Source organism: Oncorhynchus mykiss, chromosome 25 (assembly GCF_057628025.1).
Source record: "Oncorhynchus mykiss isolate SJ-2025 chromosome 25, ASM5762802v1, whole genome shotgun sequence".
In the NCBI taxonomy this organism is placed as follows: Eukaryota; Metazoa; Chordata; class Actinopteri; order Salmoniformes; family Salmonidae; genus Oncorhynchus; species Oncorhynchus mykiss.
The window spans coordinates 38,707,034-38,733,277 of NC_143046.1; the positions used below are offsets into that span (position 1 = coordinate 38,707,034).

The window sequence follows — 26,244 nt, forward strand, 5'->3', positions numbered from 1 at the left end:
AAAGGTAAAGAGCGCGTTCATTTGGTAGTTAATCCCAGCGAGATGGGAGTGGAAGGAAACACGTGTTCATGCACACACACACGGGGCCGTTGAGCACACATGGACGCACGCACACCCGCACGCACGCAAATACACGCACACACATTTTCGCATGTGTGTACACACACATACCTGCACACCCACTCGCATATACACACGCACCTTGACAAGATTCACTCGACGAGCTACAAGTGAAATGCAATGTCAGCCTGTACAAACTGTTATTGACTGGAGGGGAGCTCCTGTTTGATTCAACCTTGAATACCTTCAGTTTGTTGTTCGTTCCTTATATTTTGGTTGGAAGGTATGCAACAGTATTGTTTTTTTGGGGGGGGGACAAGCTAGATAAAGTGAATCTTGTTTAGTTCATCAAGTGCAATTTAAATGTCTCCGAGACATAGACAGAACAATGCATCAGTGTTTCAGGCCTAAGAAGCAGACGTTGGTCAATAGCTGGCACAGCTACCTGCTTTTGAGGATGGCACACACTACCCATGGAATAAGTGAGATGCCACTCAAACTGGCATGGCTATTATTTGCTTAACTGCATGATTTGTTTTGTTTTTTGTGACTGAGTCTGATTATCAGCAGGGCACACACAGGTTAATTAATACAAGATGTATTGATGCCATACTTTTCCATGTTAGTGCAGAGTGATACAGTGAGGGCTGAACCGTCAAAATAATGACTTGTACAACACGAAGCAAACCCCTGAGATAATGAGATTGTCTCATGGTGTGCCATGACTCGTAGCAGGTAAAAAAATGTAAAGTCAAGGGCACATATTTCATCTATTATATACATGCTGAACAAACATGTACACACACACACACTAATGAGTCGCAAGGCACTGAAGTGGAGCGCACGCTCGGCTCCTCTCGTGTCTTTACGCTTCTCATTAACATTCGTCACTTGTCCGTGATGCTGAAAGGATCTCCAGCGCACCGAGCGAAGACGAGCATTGTTCCAGTGCTTAAAGGAGGTATCTACAACTCGCAGGCGGACAGCGCAACGAGGAGGACCGGAAGAGACGGTTAATTTACATTATAGCATTCCTTCACTGCTGGACCTGGAGCAGGAGCCCTCGTTTTCGATTTAAAAAAAACACCTGCAGAAAATACTCACCAGTGCATTTTTCCTGACATCAAGTCGCCGATATGTGTCGGATCTAACATAGACTATTGTTGAGAAACAATGAATATCTCCATTATTGGGTGGACGTGGGCACTTTTTTTCATGGAAATGCCTAAGTTTATGAATTTATCGGTTTTCGTTCTACCTGTTTTATGGGGTTTGGTGCTTGGTGGCTCTCAAAGTGTACAAATTGGTATGTATCAAGCAAATTCGTTCATTTGAAGGATAGCCTATTTTTTGGGGACATAGGTCCCGCAAGTAGGCTAGTGATTTTGCCAATGCATGATGAAAGCTGGTCATGCAAATTAAATCAAATAAATCAACAATATCAAGTATATTGAGATGTCCAATTGTTTCTATTACAGGTGGACTCTTTCCAAGGGGTGCTGATCAGGAATACAGTGCATTTCGGATAGGAATGGGTCTATTCGGCACACCCGAATTCAGATTGACGCCCCATATTGACAATCTGGAAGTAGCAAACAGTTTTGCTGTCACCAATTGTTGTAAGTAACAAATGTAGCCTATGTCAGGTCTCTTTACAAAGTTAACAATGAAATCAATTGTCATCCCCTTCAAATATACCAATAGAAAACACAGCAAAACTATCAATTGATGGATTCAATTAGGCTACTTAGAAACTGTGCATGGAACCACTCAATCAGCGCGTAATTTGTGAGTTTATTTAAGTCGGTGAAACCACATCTGTTGTGGAAAGACATGGACAAGTAGGCTGTTTGTAAAATAATATCTTATGTGGATTAGTGTTCATCTTTGTGTGAGAAATGACAAGGTAAAGTTGGTTTCCACAGTAACAGTAAGTCACAGTGATGCTCCATTGACACAGGCGCGCGTAATGTCTTGCATGACAAGTAGGCACTGGGAGTATCCATTGTAATTACGTATTTTAATCAAATTCAAGACAGTTCTATTATCTTTTGTCAAATATGGTCTCCATTTGCAATAGCTTTTCATCTCTATGATTGACAAGACCTAGGTTAAAATACATTCACGCCCGTTAATTGAAAATGAGTTTATTGTTCCACATATTTAATAGGCATTTATTAACCGTATTTAGTAAAGGAACTAATCTATATCAGGTAGCCTATGCATTACATGTAGTTCTGTGGATGATAAAAATAGGCCAAGTGTAATAATTCAATCATTAAGGTTTTTTCCCTCTGGGTATTGAGAGGAGGTCATAGCCTTCTGGACCAGCCTATTGCCTACCACTTCTTGGCCCACATTCGTTATGTTATTAGGTTCTTCAACACAATTTTTATATTGTCTTTATATATATATATATATATATATATTGAGAACAATCAACTGAAACAATATATATATATTTAAACTGACAATATGTAATAGTTAAAAAAAAATAGGTTTGATTTGATCTGTTCACTGAGCTATTAATGAGCACCGCTCTAAAATGGATGGGCTCCCCATTTCATCTTGCTGTTGCCAAGCGACAGTTCGTTTGGAAAAACGTCTCTGGGGTATTTTATATCAAAACTCAAGGATACTTTTATACCATGTGCATCGATTATAATCACCGTTTCCACAATTTCCATATAAAAGCTTGTTGTGTTGAAGAACCTCAACACGTCAGATGCCTGATGATGCTGGATCAAGAGAACAGCGACATGTCAGTCACCGCTTGGGTTCTAAGCAACAGCATCAATCCCCATAACTGTTATGTCAGAGGTTGTTCTTATGCAAGTAGTGTTACATATGGCTTCATTCAGTAAGTAGTCTACTGTAAATGAGAAGCAGGTGGAATCATTGTAACTTATACATTTGCCTCACTTATTATGCACATGTGCACTTTACAAAATAGTAACTTTTAGGATAATTATTTCTAAACTCTTCGGTAGGGAAAAGGCTGAAAGCCTTTGGACATAGGTGTCATCATTTATTTGAAAAGAATAGGGACAATAGATCTCACAGGTGGCTGGTCGCACCTTAGTTTGAAAGGACGGGCTTCTAGTAATGGCTGGAATGGAATGATATCAAGGACATGATTCCATGTGTTTGATACCATTCCATTCACTCTATTCCTCCCTGCCCCAACCTCCTGTGATAGATATGTGATAACCTTGCCTTTAGTTGACAAATTGGTCAACACACACACATATATATATTATTACCTTTATTTAACTAGGCAAGTCAGTTAAGAACAAATTCTTATTTACAATGACGGCCTAGGAACAGTGGGTTAACTGCCTGTTCAGGGGCAGAACGACACATTTGTACCTTGTCAGCTTGGGGTTTTGAACTTGCAACCTTCCAGTTACTGGTCCAACACTCTAACCACTAGGCTACCCTGTTTCCTGTATGCGAACATATAGTATTAGAGAGTGAGAGGCTCTTCTCAAGCGTTTGACTATATAGGCTACTCTTTTAATCCAATAGATGACACTATACATTAGAAGCCATTACAGTAATTCCCCTTCATATTGAAAACATACATTTTCAGATGAGAAAGCACCATTAAAACTGGGCACAGAGACATTTATAGAAGCCATATTAAAAATTAGATGGATCATTTTGCTTGTACATTAGCTGAAACAATGTATCCAGTCAATGGGACATTTTTTCATGAATAGAACAAATGACATCCCTGGGATGAAATACACTCTGATTAGCTAAATCACCAAGCTGTATCGTAGCCCAAAGTACAGTAGAATCCAGGTCAAATTGAAGGCATAAGCTTCCCTTTACACGTCTGCCTTGTGGGGATAAGCTAATTCATAAGGAAGTCAATTGACATTTTCTCAGACAATTCTATACCTGTTGTGCAATGAGTCAGATAATAATTCCTTTACTCTGATATTGTTGGATATGCTTTTATAGTGACCATAAGAAAAGACAAGAGCTTGTACATTTTTATTCAAGAAAGTCTTGTTGGGCCAGAGTGGTACGTCTACGATGTATGAAAGCAATGCCAGGAGAACCTACTCCTGCCATAGCTACATTGCGCCATCGTCGAGTGCATTTGGTACGTTCTGGATCTGCCGCCAACTCCAGGAGAGCGGATGGAGGCGGCCACTGTGTGTGACCTCTTTCAAAAGAATCCACACTCCCTCTCTGGGGACTCCTAGAAGAGATACAATGTTGCATGTGAGAAATGGTTGATTTAACCCATCAATTGTCCCTTATTTGACTCATCATATTGTAATTTCCTACATTTACCTGCATCTGACCTCGTTATGATGTACAGGTAACTGCCAAAATAATATACGGAACAAAAATATAAAACGCAAAGTGTAATAATTTCAAAGATTTTACTGAGTTACAGTTCATATAAGAAAATCAATCAATTGAAATAAACTTTTTAGAGTGGCCTTTTATTATCCCCAGCACCAGGTGCACCTGTGTAATGATCATGCTGTTTAATCAGCTTCTTGATAAGCCACACCTGTCAGGTGGATGGATTGTCTTTGAAAATTTGAAATGCTCACTTAAAGGGATGTAAACACATTTATGCACAAAACTAAAGAGAAATACACTTTTTGTGCGTATGGATCATTTATTGGAACTATTGTTTTAGTTCATGAAACATTGGACCAACACTTTACATGTTGCGTTCAGATTTTTGTTCAGTGTAGAAACACTTGAGTAAATGATGGCTACAAAGTATATGGAAAGCAGGTGCTTCCATACAGGTGTGGTTTCTGAGTTAATTAAGTAATTAACATCCCATCATGCTTAGGGTCATGTATTAGAAATGCTGGTCAGGTCATTGTTTTGGCTACCATGGCTTCCAATTGGCTCATTCATCCATTCTTCTCCCCTCTGTAACTATTCCCCTGGTCATTTCTGTATGTGAGAATGTGTTCTCAGTCCACTTACCTGGTAAAAAAAATGGTGACACAAAAATACCCCCATAGGATGACAATGCCCCCATCTACAAGCCACGAGTGGTCATTGAATGGTTTGATGAGCATGAAAACGATGTAAACCATATGCCATGGTCGGCTCAGTCTCCAGATCTCGAACCATTTGAACAAATTCTGGAGCTGCGCCTGCAACAGCGTTTTCCACCACCATCAACAAAACACCAAATGACGGAATTTCTTGTGGAAGAATGGGGTTGCATCCCACCAATAGAGTTCCAGACTCTTGTAGAATCTATGCCATTGTGTATTGAAGCTGTCCTGGGTTGTGGTGGCCCAATGACCTATTAAAGACACTTTATGTTGGTGTTTCCTTTATTTTGGCAGTTACCTTGTTGCAATCATGCCATTTTAAATGTTCACTTATGATCAAATGCAAAAATCTGAATCATGCAGAAAGCATATTCCATGGTCAGTTTATTGTACAATCTTAATTAAATACATTTAAATTCCCTTTTATAGAAGACGCTGTAAAATATTAAGTAGGCTAGGAAGTTGGGCCTTTCATAAATTGAGGCTAGACAGCCCTCTGTGGACCTTAGCCTGCCCTGAATACTCTCTTTAACCTAGAGTGCATTCGAAATGTCACCCTATTCCCAATGTAGTGCACTAGAACCCTATGGGCCCTGGCCAAAAGTAGTGCACTACATAGGGATAAGGGTGCCATTTGGCACACACATCTCCTTTTAATAATCCTCCATCCACACATACTGTAAGTGGGGTGTCTTTCTAAAAACTACACAGAGCTGAAATATCAATTACACACTTGTTCAAAGACTTCACGTCTAGTCTAAGTCGTCTCCTCTTGTCTCATATCACATTGCTTAGCCCGCTCACCGCTTCCGAGGCAGCGAGGTCAAGTCTATTCACGTTGATGTGCTCTATATGGAGTCACAGTGCACTGTATGTCACTTGTCCGTCAAAGAAAGTTAGATTCGCGAAACAATAATGAGCTTGATGTTATTGCTTTCTTGTATTTGTAGGCTGCTACTATATGTTCAACTAGTGAGAGGACTCAGCCGTGTTTTGTAATAACCTGTACCTCAAGTTAAAGTCGCAGATCTCAAATCATCATCCCCTTCCCCATTCCTAACCTTAACTAGTATAGGTGGAAACAGAAAACGGACCATACTGTCGATCAGCGTCAACTTCACCCTCTTCCTCGTTCAGCACCACGTCATCATGTCACCCTTATCCCACAGGATGCGATCTTGATGTGTTCATTCAAATAAAGATGATCTTTAATCTGATCTAGGACCTGATTAAAAAAAACACGCCTGGCTCCTATGCACGTCCATTATTGCTCATCCTTAATCAAACTGTAGCTAGGCTTACGGTACACCAAGGGCACTGTGGCGACACCTATTTACTGTTCCACTCGAGACTCTGAAGGCAGAAGATGGAGCACAATTATGATTGTGTACCAGCCGTCCTTGACATCTGAGACTTATCACCATTATAATAAATAGCTACACTTCAGAACAGCATCTACGACACAAGGTAAAAACAATGCTGGACTTATTGTCCTGCCTGGACCCAGTCGGCAAGACGGCACCAAACAAATCTAGTACCAGGTTAATATTGCCCACTTCACCTGATCGAATTCTGTCACATTTGGGCACAGAGGTACAAGTGTGGTGGACAGATCATAGCCCTATATTAATTTGAGTCCGTTGGTAGATGTTTGTGTTCAGAGCCACTTACGGTGAGTGATATGCAATACAATGCATGCCTTAAGTGGGTTCAGTCATAGAAATATATTCTATAGCTACGGGTTCAGCAACAGCATATGCATCATAGGGATGCAGGGACTGAACCAGGGACTGCAGTGAGGCCTCTTGCACTGAGAGGCAATGCCTTAGACTGCTGCGCCACTCGGGAGCCCCAATAACACAATATTTGTATAGTCAATTTGATGCTGGATCAATTTGGAAAACGCATATGATTTATTCTGTTTGTTCTAATCGGCATATTTGCTGTAGGGGTACATTCATTAGCAACACTAGATGCCAAGCTCACTACCCCTCTGATGGAGAGGAATTTTTTGTTTTGATTACGATTTGAATCGGGGCGCTGTTGTAGGTTTGGTTCCAAAAAACTGATTTTCAAAGTCAAATTCATTTATTGTGTTAGAGGTTTCATGATGCTTGTGTCTAAACCAAAGTTGGGGTCTCTGTAATCTTCAATATGAGGCCCCAAACTTAGCATGAAAGTGCCTATTCTTAGTTGTGTGGGCTAATATAGTCAAAATGTTTGCCTTGGGGTAAGTTGAGGCAATGGCAAGTTGATCAAATAGAAATGTTTTCTTCCCAGGCATAATGCAAGCCATTGTCGCTGGGATATGAGGTAACAACAGGGCCTGGCCTATGTTAAAAGTGTAAAAAAAAAAAAAAAACAGGTACAATGTTGTTAGGTGTTAAGCCTGTGTTAAAATATGCTTAAAATTATTAAAAGACAAAAGCGATTGTGTTTGGTAAGTAAAAATAGACAAAAGATAGTGGTAATATTTAATTCAGTAAAGAAATTTGTAGGCGTAAGCTCTGCCAAGGGACCACTTTTTATGGACAAGCTATGTTTTCAAAACGTCAAAACTTACATGAATTCTGATTATACACAACATCCTGAAATACTGTATATTTAAATATCTTTGTTAGAAATAATAATATATTTCCCTTGGCGGAGTAATGATGAATGTAAAAAATGGCTCAACTTAGCCCACTCTCCCCTACCTGTTCTCATCAAAAAGCCTGACATATTTGTGTGTGTGCATGCGCAAGAGAGAGAGGAGAGTGAAAGATCATGATGGACAGAGAAAGTGGGCAATGGAGGAAGGACAGAGCAAGAGGCAGTGAGATAGAAACCCAGCCAGACGTAGAAAATAATTGTGAGAATTGTGTTATTCTCTATTCAAGCAACCTATTAAAACAGGTTTACGTAATGCCACATATGAGATAGACAAGGAATCTGTGTGCAGCCGAGCAACCAAGGTCCATTAAAGGAGACAGGATGATTCATACCTATCCAAAACCACCATAAGAGGTCTAATCGATAGGGGGGGGGGGGGGGTCTCCTCTGTCACGATATGTTTATCTAACCAGCACTCTGCTCTCCTCCCCTTGTACTTGACAGTGATATTCAATCCTATTCAATTAAAGAGACCTTGGGTGTTCTTTTTCCTGTGGAACCCTGCAATGCCGTAGGTAGCAGGTAACTCTGTTGCATCTGTCACTCTAGTTGTGGGGAAAGATTTCTGATTGCACCTGCTGCTAGGGGAAGAAAGGGTGGCTGGCTGTGTGTGTGTGTGTGAGAGAGAGAGCGACAGAGAGCGAAAGAGTGTGTGTGTGTTCTGTTCTTGAAGAGGTACTGTAGATTTCCTCCGTTTGAGACTTCAGAAACATGTAGAAGCTGGAAGATACAGTGCCTTGCGAAAGTATTCGGCCCCCTTTAACTTTGCGACCTTTTGCCACATTTCAGGCTTCAAACATAAAGATATAAAACTGTATTTTTTTGTGAAGAATCAACAACAAGTGGGACACAATCATGAAGTGGAACGACATTTATTGGATATTTCAAACTTTCATACTTTCATACTTCAAATTTTTTAACAAATCAAAAACTGAAAAATTGGGCGTGCAAAATTATTCAGCCCCTTTACTTTCAGTGCAGCAAACTCTCTCCAGAAGTTCAGTGAGGATCTCTGAATGATCCAATGTTGACCTAAATGACTAATGATGATAAATACAATCCACCTGTGTGTAATCAAGTCTCCGTATAAATGCACCTGCACTGTGATAGTCTCAGAGGTCCGTTAAAAGCGCAGAGAGCATCATGAAGAACAAGGAACACACCAGGCAGGTCCGAGATACTGTTGTGAAGAAGTTTAAAGCCGGATTTGCAGACAAAAATATTTCCCAAGCTTTAAACATCCCAAGGAGCACTGTGCAAGCGATAATATTGAAATGGAAGGAGTATCAGACCACTGCAAATCTACCAAGACCTGGTCGTCCCTCTAAACTTTCAGCTCATACAAGGAGAAGACTGATCAGAGATGCAGCCAAGAGGCCCATGATCACTCTGGATGAACTGCAGAGATCTACAGCTGAGGTGGGAGACTCTGTCCATAGGACAACAATCAGTCGCATATTGCACAAATCTGGCCTTTATGGAAGAGTGGCAAGAAGAAAGCCATTTCTTAAAGATATCCATAAAAAGTGTTGTTTAAAGTTTGCCACAAGCCACCTGGGAGACACACCAAACATGTGGAAGAAGGTGCTCTGGTCAGATGAAACCAAAATTGAACTTTTTGGCAACAATTCAAGACGTTATGTTTGGCGTAAAAGCAACACAGCTCATCACCCTGAACACACCATCCCCACTGTCAAACATGGTGGTGGCAGCATCATGGTTTGGACCTGCTTTTCTTCAGCAGGGACAGGGAAGATGGTTAAAATTGATGGGAAGATGGATGGAGCCAAATACAAGACCATTCTGGAAGAAAACCTGATGGAGTCTGCAAAAGACCTGAGACTGGGACGGAGATTTGTCCTCCAACAAGACAATGATCCAAAACATAAAGCAAAATCTACAATGGAATGGTTCAAAAATAAACATATCCAGGTGTTAGAATGGCCAAGTCAAAGTCCAGACCTGAATCCAATCGAGAATCTGTGGAAAGAACTGAAAACTGCTGTTCACAAATGCTCTCCATCCAACCTCACTGAGCTCGAGCTGTTTTGCAAGGAGGAATGGGAAAACATTTCAGTCTCTCGATGTGCAAAACTGATAGAGACATACCCCAAGCGACTTACAGCTGTAATCACAGCAAAAGGTGGCGCTACAAAGTATTAACTTAAGGGGGCTGAATAATTTTGCACACCCAATTTTTCAGTTTTTGATTTGTTAAAAAAGTTTGAAATATCCAATAAATGTCGTTCCACTTCATGATTGTGTCCCACTTGTTGTTGATTCTTCACAAAAAAATAGAGTTTTATATCTTTATGTTTGAAGCCTGAAATGTGGCAAAAGGTCGCAAAGTTCAAGGGGGCCGAATACTTTCGCAAGGCACTGTATGTCACACAGACCAGTACAATGAGCTGGAGTGCATACATACAGTACTTTCATTCTCAGAGTTGACCGCCCCCACCCCCGTCTATTTATTATAGGATCTATTTATTCTCCTTCTGTGGCTAAGCAGCGACTGGAGAGCGTGGGAGTTGGAGAGAGAGCGGGGGGGGGGGGGGGGGGGGGGATGCATAAATTATCTGACAGTTCGATTTCCGCTCGCCTCTAGAAGTAATTGTGCTCCAGCCAATAAAAGGCTTCTAGTACGACTTGACCACAGTTGCGGTGGCAGACAGGGCATGCATGTAAAGGCTTGGTTGGAGGGGGTAGAGGACAGCCCTCTAAGCATGCTTCTTCTCACCCTTCATTTCCAGTTGTTGTTTATGTTGTTTATCAATGTTTATCAATTGTTTATCAATGCAGTGGGACCCTTCGTCAGGGTTGTTTTCATTTGGTCCTTGAAACGTTAGAGTCAAAACTATATCCGCCTGTACTGACCCAAAACGACACATGCATGTATGGTTTGCTGTAACTTAAAGTTGATGGGTGGTACAGTATTTGTACTGTAGGAAAGGGAGTCAACAAAAATCAGATGTCAGAGACATATACGACCCATTTCACAGTGTTTCAGTAGCTCGACGCAGCCAAGTCTGCGCCACTGTTACCATAGCAACGTGGTGCCAGGCTAGCTCTCCATTGATATATGAGGAGACTGAAGTTGCGTTCGTCTTTCTGTGAGGCTTATGCGCCTGAACGTTCCCTGACATCGGTGGTGTTGTTCTTCAAATTACCCAAAGCACAGCAAGTGGAATGACTGATGCACGATGGCGCAATCATCTTTCAGTAATGATCCAACATCATAATAACTTGATTAGTATTTCTCTATGGTGACAAAGGGAAAATTAGCCTTTGGAATGAACATATTATTTAATTTGTATCTAGCCATATGCTGTGATCTATTCTGAACACTACTGCATGAAAATAATATATTGTATATGTGTTAAATGGTTTGACCAATTGTATGTCGTTGGTGTCTTTACAGCACCATAGCAATGAAATGAGAATGCTACATCACGCATGCGTGATAAACCAATTTGAGCAGGTATAATTGAGACAATGTGCCCTGAATGTAACTGCAATCATATCCAATAAGGCTTGGGGTTATTTTTGGTAGAATCAACAGAAAGAAGTGTAACACAGGACATATAGGTTAACAATGGGATACCGTTTCTTATTCTTACCAACCAATGTACTGTTCTAATCAACACTGCCAAATCATTGGACAACAGATATTGTCTCAAACCCAGAACGCAAGTGTCACGTTGTCCACAGTATGCCTTTCTATAAATTAAATGGAATGTCTCCCCATTTGTCCATACATTATCCCTTTTCTTTGTGTTTGTAAAGTTGTTGTTCCATCCTTTTATATGCACATATTAACAGACAACGCTGAAGGAGTAAGCTTTCACACACATTACTTACAGTATTCAGACATTCAGCGCAAGCAAACAGGGAAAGTGTTTGGTTTCCCTGGCAACCTGGCTATCTGGCTCATTGGATGAATCAGTCTTTCTATAAACGCAGTAGTGCAGTAGTAGCTAACATACCAACATGCCAAGACATCATTAAAGAGAGTGCTGCTTGGCCAAAACCTATGTGTTGGTGGTATATGAATGAAGGTAATTTTATATATAGTAGCAGTCAAAAGTTTGGACACACTTACTTATTCCAGAGTTTTTCTACATTGTAGAATAATAGTGAAGACATCAAAATTATAAAATAGTACATATGGAATCCTGTAGTAACCAAAAAAGTGTAAAACAAATCAAAATATATTTTATATTTGAGATTCTTCAAAGTAGCCACCCTTTGCCTTGATGACAGATTTGCACAATCTTGGCATTCTCTCAACCAGCTACATGACGTAGTCACCTGGAATGCATTTCAATTAACAGGTGTGTCTTGATAAAAGTACATTTTTGGAATTTCTTTCCTTCTTAATGTGTTTGAGCCAATCAGTTGTGTTGTGACAAGGTAGGTGTGGTATACAGAAGATATCCCTGTTTGGTAACAGACCAAAACACTACTAAAGGATACCAATAAGGAGGAGAGACTTGCTTGGGCCAAGAAACATGAGCAATGGTGAAACTCTGTCCATTGGTCTGATGAGTCCAAATTTGAGATTTTTGTTTCCAAACACTGTGTCTTTGTGAGACGCAGAGTAGGTGAATGGATGATCTCTGTATGTGTGGTACCCACCGTGAAGCATGAAGGAGGAGAGGTAATGGTGTGGGGGTGCTTTGCTTGTGACACAGTCAGTGATTTATTTAGAATTCAAGGAACACTTAACCAGCATTGCTACCATAGCATTCTGCAGCGATACGCCATCCCATATGGTTTGCGCTTAGTGGGACTATTATTTGATTTTCAACAGGACAATGGCCCAACACACCTGAAGGCTGTTTAAGGGCTATTTGTCCAAGAAGGAGAGTGATGGAGTTCGGCATCAGATGACCTGGCCTCCACAATCACCGACCTCAACCCAAATGAGATGGTTTGGGATGAGTTGGACCGCAGAGTATAGGAAAAGCATCCAAAAGTGCTCAGCATATGTGGGAACTCCTTCAAGACTGTTGGAAAAGCATTCCTCATGAAGCTGGTTGAGAGAATGCCAAGAGTGTGCAAAGCTGTTATCAAGGCAAAGGGTCTAATCTAAAATCTCAAAGCCACCAGCAACTTCATTTTAGAGAATTTGGCCGTACATCCAACTGAGCTCACAACTGCAGACGACTTGTAAAAATGGCAGCCCAGGATCTTCACCTCAGGCTTCTTCACCTGCGGGATCGTCTGAGACCAGCCACCCGCGCAGCTGATGAAACTGAGGAGTATTTCTGTCTGTAATAAAAAAATATATATAATTGGCTGGGCCTAGCTCCCACTGGCTGCACCCCTGCCCAGTCATGTGAAATCCATAGATTTGGGCCTAATGAATTTATTTCAATTGACTGATTTCCTTATATGAACTGTAACTCAGTAAAATCGTTGAAATTGTCACATGTTGCATTTATATTTTTGTTCAGTATAGATAAGTGACACATACTCAGGGCAGCGCAGGGAACGTGTGCAGCTTGCAAACAGTGACAACCCCACTTTTCATGAAAGCCTTGTAGCAGTCATAAGGACAAAGATTCAGAAGGAGGGATGCAGGATTAGATACAAAAGGTGGTTGGTTTTCATTGCACAGTGCTGGTGATGGGATACATTTACAATAAAAACTGCTGACTTTAAAATGTCAGTAAACAGGCTCCAATACAACCTCCCCTGACAATTACCAAAACCCAAATCAGGATAGCATACCCAAATGGGCACGTAAATACATTTGGCCACACCTATTCTGGCACACAGGCCAGGAGCACGCTGAATCAAATGACACATGTTCACAGTGACAAGACGGAGACTGAGAAGCTCCCAGGACTAAACAGCAAACAAATACATCTTATCAAAAAACAACTATCTTAGCTTCCACCTTGTGTGTGTTGCTCATGTGCACTATAAACATCGCGTCCACTCAGGATGGTAAGAAAAGGTCAATTAAAACGGAACAATGTAGCCTGTATCAAACATACATCGGAAATGTCTTAAATCTTGCAATAAACGGTAAGGGAATGGTGAAACCCTAGCAACTATTGTAGTGTAGTATGGCATATGGATATAACACATATCCTTTAACTTGTGAATGCAACCGCAACTATTTTCATTGTGAAAACAAACTCTCTCAACTAGTATGAGTTTGGAGAGCACACAAGTGAAAAGACGGTGCCAGTGCATCTTCAACCGACAGTTAAGTCCTCAGGCTTTCTCTGCACAAGTCAGAGCCTGGTTTCCCAAAAGCATCTTAAGGCTAAGTTCATTGTTAGAACCTTCGTAGGAGCAGTGGTAGAAATCTGTAAGCGGTTTCCCCAAACCATTGTTACCAAAGTTTCACTTGAAAACGCTTGTTATTTACCGGCTGCCTCAGACCACCCGTAGAAAGGCCAAGTGTCTCCTTTGAGGCTTTTTTTTGTAGTTCATATAGCGCAAGAAGATCTCCACTAAACACACAATCAAGATGTTTATCTGTCTCTTTGTGATCGCCGATAACTTCAGAACAAAGTTGACTAAAAATACCGTCATTACAAACAAGTGAAGGATAAAAAGATGAATCAAATGAAAACTGAGATGACTGCATTACAAAGAGAAATACAGCAGAGGGTACGTAGACCTATATATTTAAATCGTATTGAAATCCATTTCATATTCATTCAATTGAGCTCCATTTTTGCTAAATGTAGACTAGCCTACTGTCTGTAAGTTTTGCCTCAATATATTTTATGATTGACGACACCATTCTGTATACTTCTGGCCCTTCTTTGGACACTGTGTTACCTAACCTCCAGACGAGATTCAATGCCATACAACACTCCTTCTGTGGCCTCCAACTGCTCGTAAACGCTAGTAAAACTAAATGCATGCTATTCAACTGATCACTGCCCGCACCTGCTCGCCCGTCCAGCATCACTACTCTGGACGGCTCTGACTTAGAATACGTGGACAACTACAAATACCTAGGTGTCTGGTTAGATTGTAAACTCTCCTTCCAGACTCAGATTAAGCATCTCCAATCACAAATTAAATCTAGAATCGGCTTCCTATATCGCAACAAAGTATATTTCACTCATGCTGCCAAACATACCCTCGTAAAACTGACCATCCTACCGATCCTCGACTTCGGTGATGTCATCTATAAAATAGCCTCCAACACTCTACTCAACAAACTGGATGCAGTCTATCACAGTGCCATCCGTTTTGTCACCAAAGCCCCATACACTACCCACCATTGCGAACTGTACGCTCTCGTTGGTTGGCCCTCGCTACATGCTCGTCGCCAAACCCACTGGCTACAGGTTATCTACAAATCTCTGCTAAGTACAGCCCTGCCTTATCTCAGCTCACTGGTCACCATAGCAGCACCCACTCGTAGCACGAGCTCCAGCAGGTATATCTCACTGGTCAACCCCAAAGCCAATTCCTCCTTTGGTCGTCTTTCCTTCCAGTTTTCTGCTGCCAATGACTGGAACGAACTGCAAAAATCTCTGAAGCTGGAGACTCGTATCTCCCTCACTAGCTTTAACAGAGTTACACATTGTTATAGGCAAGAACACTTTTTTCATGATTTTTGGTATCCCTTGTAGAAAAATCCTATCAGATTTTGCAACCAGTCCTGTTGGATTCATATGGGATTCTACCCAAAATGATTTTATTTTATAGGATCCTATTTTTTTATTTTATTTTTTTATTTCACCTTTATTTAACCAGGTAGGCTAGTTGAGAACAAGTACTCATTTGCAACTGCGACCTGGCCAAGATAAAGCATAGCAGTGTGAACAGACAACAGAGTTACACATGGAGTAAACAATTAACAAGTCAATAACACAGTATATAAAAAATGAGAGTATATATACATTGTGTGCAAAAGGCATGAGGAGGTAGGCGAATAATTACAACTCTGCAGATTAACACTGGAGTGATAAATGATCAGATGGTCATGTACAGGTAGAGATATTGGTGTGCAAAAGAGCAGAAAGGTAAATAAATAAACCGTATGGGGATGATGTAGGTAAAATTGGGTGGGCTATTTACCGATAGACTATGTACAGCTGCAGCGATCGGTTAGCTGCTCAGATAGCAGATGTTTGAAGTTGGTGAGGGAGATAAAAGTCTCCAACTTCAGCGATTTTTGCAATTCGTTCCAGTCACAGGCAGCAGAGAACTGGAACGAAAGGCGGCCAAATGAGGTGTTGGCTTTAGGGACGATCAGTGAGATACACCTGCTGGAGCGCGTGCTAACAAACTCTGAAGCTAGATGGGGGGCGATCAATTCACAAATGGTGTCCAGGGCACAGCTGGGAGCTGAGGGGGGTCGGTAGCAGGCGGCAACAGTGAGAGACTTATTTCTGGAGAGAGTAATTTTTCAAATTAGTAGTTCGAAGTGTTTGGGTATGGACCTGGAAAGTATGACATTACTTTGCAGGCTAACTCCTCCCCCTTTGGCAGTTCTATCTTGACGGAAAATGTTATAGTTGGGTATGGAAATCTCAGAATTTTTGGTGGCCTTCCTGAGCCAGGGTTCAGACACGGCAAGGACATCAGGGTTAGCAGAGTGTGCTAAAGCAGTGAGTAAAACAAACTGAGGGAGGAGGCTTCTGATGTTGACATGCATGAAACCAAGGCTTTTTCGATCCCAGAAGTCAACAAATGAGGGTGCCTGGGGACATGCAGGGCCTGGGTTTACCTCCACATCACCCGCGGAACAGAGGAGGAGTAGTATGAGGGTGCGGCTAAAGGCTATCAAAACTGGTCGCCTTGAGCGTTGGGGACAAAGAATAAAGGAGCAGATTTCTGGGCATGGTAGAATATATAGGAATCCAATACATGAATACAATAGAATCCCAATCCCATCAGATTCTGTTGCCAGTACTATAGGATTGTTTGGATTTTTTGACTAGGGGTGCATTATATTAGGGTAGGCTACGCATTAGAATAAGACTCCTCAATATTTTCAGCCATAGTTGATAATATATCTCTAGAATCTGATTCATCGTCAGTATAATGGAATTGTTCTATTTATAAAGTAAGATTTGAAAGGGAGAAAGCTGATCCGAGAGCATCGCTGCCTGCCTTTCGATCCTTTAAATATCAACACATGCCTCAATGACGTACTTAGTGAACGTTTTCATTGTGTGGTGTTTTGCAAAATGATTGTTACATCTTCGTTCGTTGAAGGAAAGGTATACATCGTTAAAACACTCGTAAGCCCTAATGCTGTGTTTAGATGGTATAAGGTAGACAGAAAACCGGATGTTACTGTTTAGAATGAGAGCACAAGGATAAATGCAGTTGTGGCTGGCGGTGAATGCCGTCAGCCGCCATGGAAGACGTGAATTGCTGCCAGAGTTAAAATATTTTAACTTTTGCCGTATACCGTAGCGTTGTTTTCTACCGGGTGTTGTTCGGCACTTTTTGTTTACTGAAATCACCATAGCAGCGCATACCGTCATGCTGACTTGCTTTTGCCGTCACCGTCTTTCTTGCTTTCTTGTCCTTCTATGCCGACTGGTATTGCGGCTTTTGCGTCGATCGTCTAAATGCAGCATAAGTTCCATCACTATCGGGAAATCGGCCCAGAGTGTTAGAGCAGAGTTATATCTAACAGCTATTCTGCTAGGACTGAACTGATGATAATGATGTGGATGAGTGTGTGTGTGTGTTTGTGTGTGTGTGTTTAGCGTGTGCGATGATAATAATTTGTCTCGTCAGTGCTGCTTGTCTGGGGCTAATTCAATCTCAAACACTTGCAATTAAAGGGCAACATGAACATATTCCAACGACAGGTAGAGGATATTTAGAAAAGCAACAACACATTGGACAATGCAGATGACAAGTGTGATTCATTTCAAATAGCAAAAGGAGCAATCGATTTGGGGTGGCCTTTTCATCACCACATCAAACAGAACAGGCCTAAATAAACAAATGTAGTTCCCCGTCAACTCAAAAAATTGTACTTCATTATATGCCTAGCTGCAGTCCATTTGAGCGAACTTCCATCTGTCAAGTATGATTGATCGTGATATTAACACATTCCAACAGTCTGCTTCTCAAATCAAGTGGCTGAAAAGGGAAAAAACGACACTCTAAAAAGCCACACTCGTGGAGCAGGAAATGAGGCCAGTTAATTGGGACAGCTAAATATACTTCATAGGGTCTACCCTCTCCTAGTGTAACTGCTGAAGGTTATACAGTACAGATCGCTGGAGCCGGCATAGCACTGACATATTTTATGGTTCCTATCTATCATTAGTTATGAGGTGCTCATGATCCTGGCCACGGCTGACCAGCTCAAAAACACAATGTACTGTGCTGTTTTGTTTCCTGGGTGCAGATTCAGCCTACGCCTGCACTAAAAAGCATAAAAATGCGTAAACTATAATTCATATACTGAAAATATAAAATCTGTGATTCTGTTGTTTGTTTTCAATGATTCACAGTGATTTGTGTTGCTGTGCTTTGAAATACTGGACATAAACATTTTTTTCTAGTCCAGGCCAGTCAAGGTTCATTGGTTACCTGTAAAAAACTTTTGTAAGTAAATATACAGGTATATACAATACTGTTAAAACGTTTGAGGTCACTTAGAAATGTCCTTGTTTTTGAAAGAAAAACACATTTTTAGTCCATTAAAATAACTTCCCGACTCCGGGATGCTGGCCTTCTAGGCAGAGTTGCAAAGAAAAAGCCATATCTCAGACTGGCCAATAAAAATAAAAGATTAAGATGGTGGCAAAATAACACAGACACTGGACAGAGGAACTCTGCCTAGAAGGTCAGCATCCCGGAGTTGCCTCTTCACTGTTGACGTTGAGACTGGTGTTTTGTGGATACTATTTAACGAAGCTGCCAGTTGAGGACTTGTGAGGTGTCTGTTTCTCAAACTAGACACTCTAATGTACTTGTCCTCTTGCTCAGTTGTGCACCAGGGCTTCCCACTCCTCTTTCTATTCTGATTAGAGCCACTTTCCCCATTAGAAGAATTCAAAAATATATGTTACCAAGTGAACAACATCTTTTGCAGGATAAATCAATGTTAAAGTTTACATAGCTGGCCATATATAGATGTAACATTTTACTTTATGGGTTGGTTATGTAGGCTTTTTCAAACCATCACTTTCTTTCTATTCTGTTTAGAGCCACTTTGCACTGATTTTTTGCACTGATCTGTGAAGGGAGTAGTTTATTTTTATTCTTATTTTATTTCACCTTTATTTAACCAAATTGGTTAAATAAACTGTCACATTTACAACTGTGACCTGGACAAGATAAAGCAAAGCAGTGTGACACAGACAACAACACAGAGTTACACATGGAATAAACAATAAACAAGCCAATAAGACAATAAACAAGTCAATGACACAGTAGAAAAAAAGAAAGTCTATATACAGTGTGTGCAAAAGGCATGAGGAGGTAGGCAATAAATAGGCCATAGTAGCATAATTACAATTTATGATTAACACTGAAGTGATAAATGAGCAGATGATAATGTGCAAGTATAGATACTGGTGTTGTCACGTTCGTTATAAGGATCAGACTAAGGCGTAGCGTGGTATGCATACATTCTTTATTTAACTGAATGAACACTGAACAAACTAACAAAATAACAAAACGAATTGTGAAGCTATCCAAACGAGTGCTCACTGGCAACTACACATAGACAAGATCGCACAAACACCAAAGGGAAATGGCTACCTAAATATGATCCCCAATCAGAGACAACGATAAACAGCTGCCTCTGATTGGGAACCATATCAGGCCACCATAGACATACAAATCACCTAGACCTTCAAAAAGCCTAGACATACAAAAACCCTAGACAATACAAAAACTAGCGTACCCACCCTAGTCACACCCTGACCTAACCAAAATATAAAGAAAACAGGTGCCCAAAGGTGCGAACTCCCAGCCGCAAACCTGAACCTATAGGGGAGGGTCCGGGTGAGCATCTACCCTCTGTGGCGGCTCCAGTTCTGGACGCAGCCCCCCCTCTTTACGCTGAACCGGACAGCAGATCATCGCCGGAGGCTCCGGACTGGGAAACGTCACTGAAGACCCCGGACTGGGGACCGTCGGTGGAGGTTCCGGACTGTGGACCGTCGGTGGAGGTTCCGGACTGTGAAACGTCGCCGGAAGCTCTGGACTGGGAACTGTCGCCGGAAGCTCTGGACTGGGAACTGTCGCCGGAAGCTCTGGACTGTGGAGGCGCACTGGAGACCTGATGCATGGTGCCGACACTGGTGGTACCGGGCTGGTGACACGCAACTCAGGGCGAGTGCTGAGAGGAGGCACAGGACGTACTGGACTGTGGAGGCGCACTGGAGGTCTGGAGCGTAGAGCTGGCACAACCCTGTCCTGGCTGGATGTTTATTTTCACCCTGAAAATGCAGGGCACTGGCACAGGACGCACTGGGCTGTGCAGACGCACCGGAGACACAGTACGCAGAGGCGGCGCAGGATATCCTGGTCCAAGGAAGTGTACTGGAGACCAGGAGCACTGAGCTGGCACCATCCCTCCTGGCTGGATGCCCATTCTAGCCCGGCAAATGAGAGGAGCTGGAATAGAGCGCACCGGGCTATGAATGCGAACTGGAGACACCATGCGCATCACTGTGTAACACGGTGTCTGACCAGTCACACGCTCCCCATGGTAAGCACGATGAGTTGGCTCAGGTTTCCAACCTGACTCAGCGATTCTCCCCATGTGTCCCCCCCAAAAACATTTTTGGGAGCTGCCTCTCGGGCTTCCGTGCTAGCCGTGTTATCTTCATCTGCTTCCATGGTAGCCAATCTTTTCCAGCCATGATTTCCTCCCACGTCCAGGATCCTTTAACGTCCAAAATCTCATCCCATGTCCATGATGTCTGCTCCTCCTGGCCCGTTTGTGGTGGGATCTTCTGTCACTTTCGTTATAAGGATCGGACCAAGGTGCAGCGTGGTATGCGTACATTCTTTATTTAACTGAATGAACACTGAACAAACTAACAAAATGAAACGTGACGCCATACAAATGAGTGCTGACAGGCAACTACACATAGACAAGATCCCAAGGGAAATGGCTACCTAAATATGATCCCCGATCAGAGACAACGGTAAACAGCTGCCTCTGATTGGGAACCATATCAGGCCACTATAGACATACAAATCACCTAGACCTACAAAAACCCTAGACAATACAAAAACTAGCATACCCACCCTAGTCACACCCTGACCTAACCAAAATATAAAGAAAACAGATATCTCAGGTCAGGGCGTGACAGGTGTGCAAAACCGCAGAAAAGTAAATAAAAACAGTATGAGGATGAGGTAGGTAGATTGGGTGGGCTATTTACAGATGGACTATGTACAGCTGCAGCGATCGTTTAGCTGCTCAGATAGCTGATCTTTAAAGTTGGTGAGAGAAATATAAGTAGTAGTACACAGCGTTGTACGAGATCTTCAGTTTCTTGGCAATTTCTCGCATGGAATAGCCTTCATTTCCCAGAACAAGAATAGACTGACGAGTTTCAGAAGAAAGTGCTTTGTTTCTGGCCATTTTTGAGCCTGTAATCGAACCCACAAATACTGATGCTCCAGATACTCAACTAGTCTAAAGAAGGCCAGTTGTATTGCTTATTTAATCAGGCACAACAGTTTTCAGCTGTGCTAACATAATTGCAAAATGTTTTTCTAATGATCAATTAGCCTTTTAAAATGATAAACTTGGATTAGCTAACACAACGTGCCATTGGAACACAGGAGTGACGGTTGCTGATAATGGGGCTCTCTGTACGCTATGTAGATATTCCATTAAAAATCTGCCGTTTCCAGCTACAATAGTCATTTACAACATTAATAATGTCTACACTGTATTTCGGATCAATTTGATGTTATTTTAATGGATATTTTAAAATACATACATATATATATATATATATACATATATATACATACATATATATACACACATAAATATATATACACATATATACATACACACACACACACCTTTTAAAATATATTTTCCTTTATTATTTTCCGCTAACCCTACCACCACTCCCCTAATTGGAGAAAACTAACAAACAACAATACTTAGGTTTCTACTTCCAACTTATACATACTATATACATTTTACGGACACAATCTATTTTACAATAGTTATATTTTGTTTGATTTTAGCCTTGTCCTTCCTCTACCCTAAACCTCTCCCCTCTATTTCTGATGTCCATCCAGTTTGATTTCCATTTGTCATATATTTTTAACTGTGCTGTTTCACAAACGTTCTGAACCTATATCAATTTTACGTACACACTATATTTTAGATTTGTTATCTTGATTGCTACGCATTGGTTTAATTGTGTAGGTGCTGGGCTGGACATAAGCCTGCACTCCCTGTAGCTCTCCAGGACCAGAGTTTATAACCACTAACTGGTATATCCGATCTGGAAAAATTTACAACAGCTTGGCTAAAGTCAACCTTTGAAAACATGCTTGCATGTGAATATCCTTTTTACTTCTATTGAGTCACACATCATTCACATCATACTAACATCTTTGGCTGTTATAAAGTGAATATCTGTGGTGACCTCCAAACTCAATTACCCATTATGAACTATGAACGTCTAACAAGCTGAAATGAGATGACATGCTTGGGGTGTATGGGAGTACGGGTCTGGACAGTCTTCACAGGGAGATGCAGACATCTAATCAATTAGGGCTGAACACACAAGTCTCCCTCTGCAGTTAGGGTAATGACTCAATTTAATAGATTACTCCTTAGCACTCAATCTCACAGAGCAAGTTCCCCTTCCACTGTCTGTGCCTACCTGCTCTGGGCACAGTTTACTGAGCTAGCAGATGTTGCCTCAACACTCTAGTGTCCTCCTGTCCTGGGCCCAGTTTTCTAAAGCATCTTCAAGCTAAGTTAATCGTGAAAACTATGTAATAGCGTCTTAAAATTTCCGAGCCGTTTCCCAAAACCGTCTTTATTAACGTTGCACTTGAAATCGCTCGTAATCTAGAATAGCTCAGTGCGTCGTTAGGTCACCATTTTCCCTCCCATGTCACTTTACACACAGACACTCTCTAAACATAGATTGAAGATGTTTATATGTCTCTGTGACTTCTGAAAACTTGATCGTTGAATATAAATACCCTAAAAAGTTAACAATGTTATAAACAAGCGAAGCAAGGATAAATTCTATTTTTTTTAAACAGCAAATTATATTATATTTAGATTATTAGTCTAAATAATGACATCCCTTTCATGTATGTGCAATCAATAGACCTACCTAGTATTAAGCCTTTACGCTACCTCTGAGCCTCTTCTATATTTGTATCTATTAGGCCTATAGGCTACTATTAATTAAAAGCTCACGCATTTTAGTGTAGCCTAAACAATAACTTAAAGGTCAACATATTAGGTATATGGCAATGTAGCTTAACTTGCTACTTCATGTTTAATTCTTTTCATTGTTTCATTATTTAATTGTAGAATATATGTAGGCCTACTTAAAGCGAGATTCCTGCCTGCCATTGGGCTAGGATTTGCTGAGAAATTATGAAAAACATTGTCATCATATCCTATTTTTAGTTCACATGGATATTTTCTAAATAGTGAACGAGGGAACGAGCGACTTTGGAATTGTTCATTCTTGCTCACAGTTTGTACAAACTGAAGAAATGCAGAATTTACACAATCAAGCTTTGCATACAAGAATACACTCAGAATACATAAGGTTAATACATACAGTTGAATTTGGAAGTTTACATACACCTTAGCCAAATACATTTAAACTCAGTTTTTCACAATTCCTGACATTTAATCCTTGTAAAACATCCCTGTTTTAGGTTAGTTACGATCACCACTTTATTTTAAGAATGTGAAATGTCAGAATAATAGTAGAGAGAGAGTGATTGATTGTATTTTTGATTGTATTTTGATTGTATTTCTTTCATCACATTCCCAGTGGGTCAGAAGTTTACATACACTGAATTAGTATCTGGTAGCATTGCCTTTAAATTGTTTAACTTGGGTCAAACGTTTTGGGTAGCCTTCCACAAGCTTCCATCAAGAAGTTGGGTGAATTTTGGCCCATTCCTCTTGACAGAACTGGTGTAACTGAGTCAGGTTTGTAGGCCTCCTTGCTCGCACACGCTTTTTCAGTTCTGCCCACAAGATGTCTTGAGATGTTGCTTCAATATATCCACATACTTTTCCTGTCTCATGATGCCATCTATTTTGTGAAGTCCACCACTCCCTCCTGCAGCAAAACACCTCCACAACATGATGCTGCCACCCCGTGCTTCACGGTTGTGATGGTGTTCTTCGGCTTGCAAGCCTCCCCCTTTTTCCTCCAAACATAATGATGGTCATTATAGCCAAACAGTTCTATTTTTGTTTCATCAGACCAGGAGGATAGCTCTCCAAAAAGCACGATCTTCGTCCCCATGTGCAGTTGCAAACCGTAGTTTGCTTTTTTTAATCACGGTTTAAGAGCAGTGGCTACTTCCATGCTGAGCGGCCTTACAGGTTATGTCGATGTAGGACTCATTTTATTGTGAAAATAGATACTTTTGCACCCGTTTCCTCCAGCATCTTCACAAGGTCCTTTGCTGTTGTTCTGGGATTGATTTGCACTTTTCATACCAAAGTACGTTCATCTCTAGGACGCGGTATGGCGGCTGCGTGTTCCCATGGTGTTTATACTTGCGTACTATTAAAACTTGTTTTTCAACCACTTAAAAAAAAATGTAAACAAACTATAGTTTTGGTAAGTCGGTTAGGACATCTACTTTGTGCATGACACAAGTCATTTTTCCAACAATTGCTTAAAATTCACTGTATCCCAATTCCAGTGGGTCAAAAGTTTACATACACTAAGTTGACTGTGCCTTTAAACAGCTTAGAAAATTCCCTAAAATGATGTCATGTCTTTAAAAGCTTCTGATAAGCTAATTGACATCATTTGAGTCAATTGGAGGTGTATCTGTGGATGTATTTCAAGGCCTACCTTCAAACTCAGTGCCTCTTTATACAGTGTGAGCAAATAAGGTAAGATAAGGGAGGCAAGGCAATAAATAGGCCATGGTGGCAAAGTAATTACAATATACCAATTAAACACTGGATTGATAGATGTGCAGAAGATGAATGTGCAAGTAGAGATACTGGGGTGCAAAGGAGCAAGATAAATAAATAAAAACAGTATGGGGATGAGGTGGTTGGTTGGGCTATTTACAGATGGGCTATGTACAGGTTGAGTTGAGTTCAAGTTATTTTTACAGGGACAGTGCACATTAATCAACGTTTCAGTAAAAGTGCCGCTTTTAGCCAGCCGGCTAATTCTCAACCGCAGTCCCTGTGCAGGTGCAGTGTTCTGTGAGTTGCTCTGACAGCTGGTGCTTAAAGCTAGTGAGTGAGATATGAGTCTCCAGCTTCAGTGATTTTTGCAGTTTGTTCCAGTCATTGGCAGCAGAGAACTGGAAGGAAAGGCGGCCAAAGGAGGAATTGGCGTTGGGGGTGACCAATGAGATATACCTGCTGGAGCACATGCTGTGGCTGCTGCTATGGTGACCAGTGAGCTGGGATAAGGTAGGGCTTCACCTAGCAAAGACTTGTAGATGACCTGGAGCCACTGGGTTTGGCGACGAGTATGAAGCGAGGGCCAGCCAACGAGAGCGTACAGGTCGCAGTGGTGGGTAGTATATGGGGCTTTGGTGACAAAACGGATTGCACTGTGATAGACTGCATCCAATTTGTTGAATAGAGTGTTGGAGGCAATTTTGTAAATGACATCGACGTAGTCGAGAATCGGTAGGATGGTCAGTTTTACGAGGGTACGTTTGGCAGCATGAGTGAAGGATGCTTTGTTGCAAAATAGGAAGCCGATTCTAGATTTCATTTTGGATTGGAGATGCTAATGTGAGTCTGGATGGAGAGTTTACAGTCTAACCAGACACCTAGGTATTTGTAGTTGTCCACATCTTCTAAGTCAGAACCATCCAGAGTAGTGATGCTAGACGGGCGGGCAGGTGCGGGCAGCGATCGGTTGAAGAGCATGCATTTAGATAGATACTTGCATTTAAGAGCTGTTGGAGGCTAAGGTGTATGTAAACTTCCGACTTCAACTGTATACAGTACCAGTCAAAGGTTTGGACACAGGTACTCATTCATTTTTAGTTTTACTATTTTCTACATTGTTTAATAATAGTGAAGACATCAAAACTATGAAATAACACATTTGGAATCATGTAGTGTCCAAAAACGTGTTAAACAAATAGATTTTAGATTCTAGCCACCCTTTGCCTTGATGGCAGCTTTGCACACTATTGGCCATCTCTCAGCCAGCTTCATGAGGTAGTCACCTGGAATGCATTTAAATTAACAGGTGTGCATTGATAAAAGTAAATTCTTTCCTTCTTAATGTGTTTGAGCCAATCAGTTGTGTTTTGACAAGGTAGGTGTGGTACACAGAAGGGCTATTTGGTA

The 26,244-nt window shown here is 41.2% G+C and overlaps 1 protein-coding gene across 11 annotated transcripts in view; it reads left to right on the forward strand.

Annotated features, from left to right (window-relative positions):
- The first annotated feature begins 835 nt into the window (after positions 1 to 835).
- Positions 836 to 26,244, forward strand: part of LOC100499599 (glutamate receptor 2) — a 70,917-nt gene continuing 45,508 nt past the window's right edge. For 7 of the 11 annotated variants that reach the window (XR_016491703.1, XM_021584121.3, XM_021584119.3 and 4 more), the window contains exons 1-2: positions 836 to 1,366; positions 1,539 to 1,679. Coding sequence is in view for 8 of the 11 variants with exons in the window: in XM_021584121.3 (XP_021439796.2) it covers positions 1,234 to 1,366; positions 1,539 to 1,679 (274 nt within the window). In the remaining 3 variants the exon portion in view is untranslated. The remainder of the gene's footprint in view (positions 1,367 to 1,538; positions 1,680 to 26,244) is intronic. The other 4 variants (XR_016491701.1, XR_016491702.1, XM_090219775.1 and 1 more) reach the window with 1 other exon arrangement.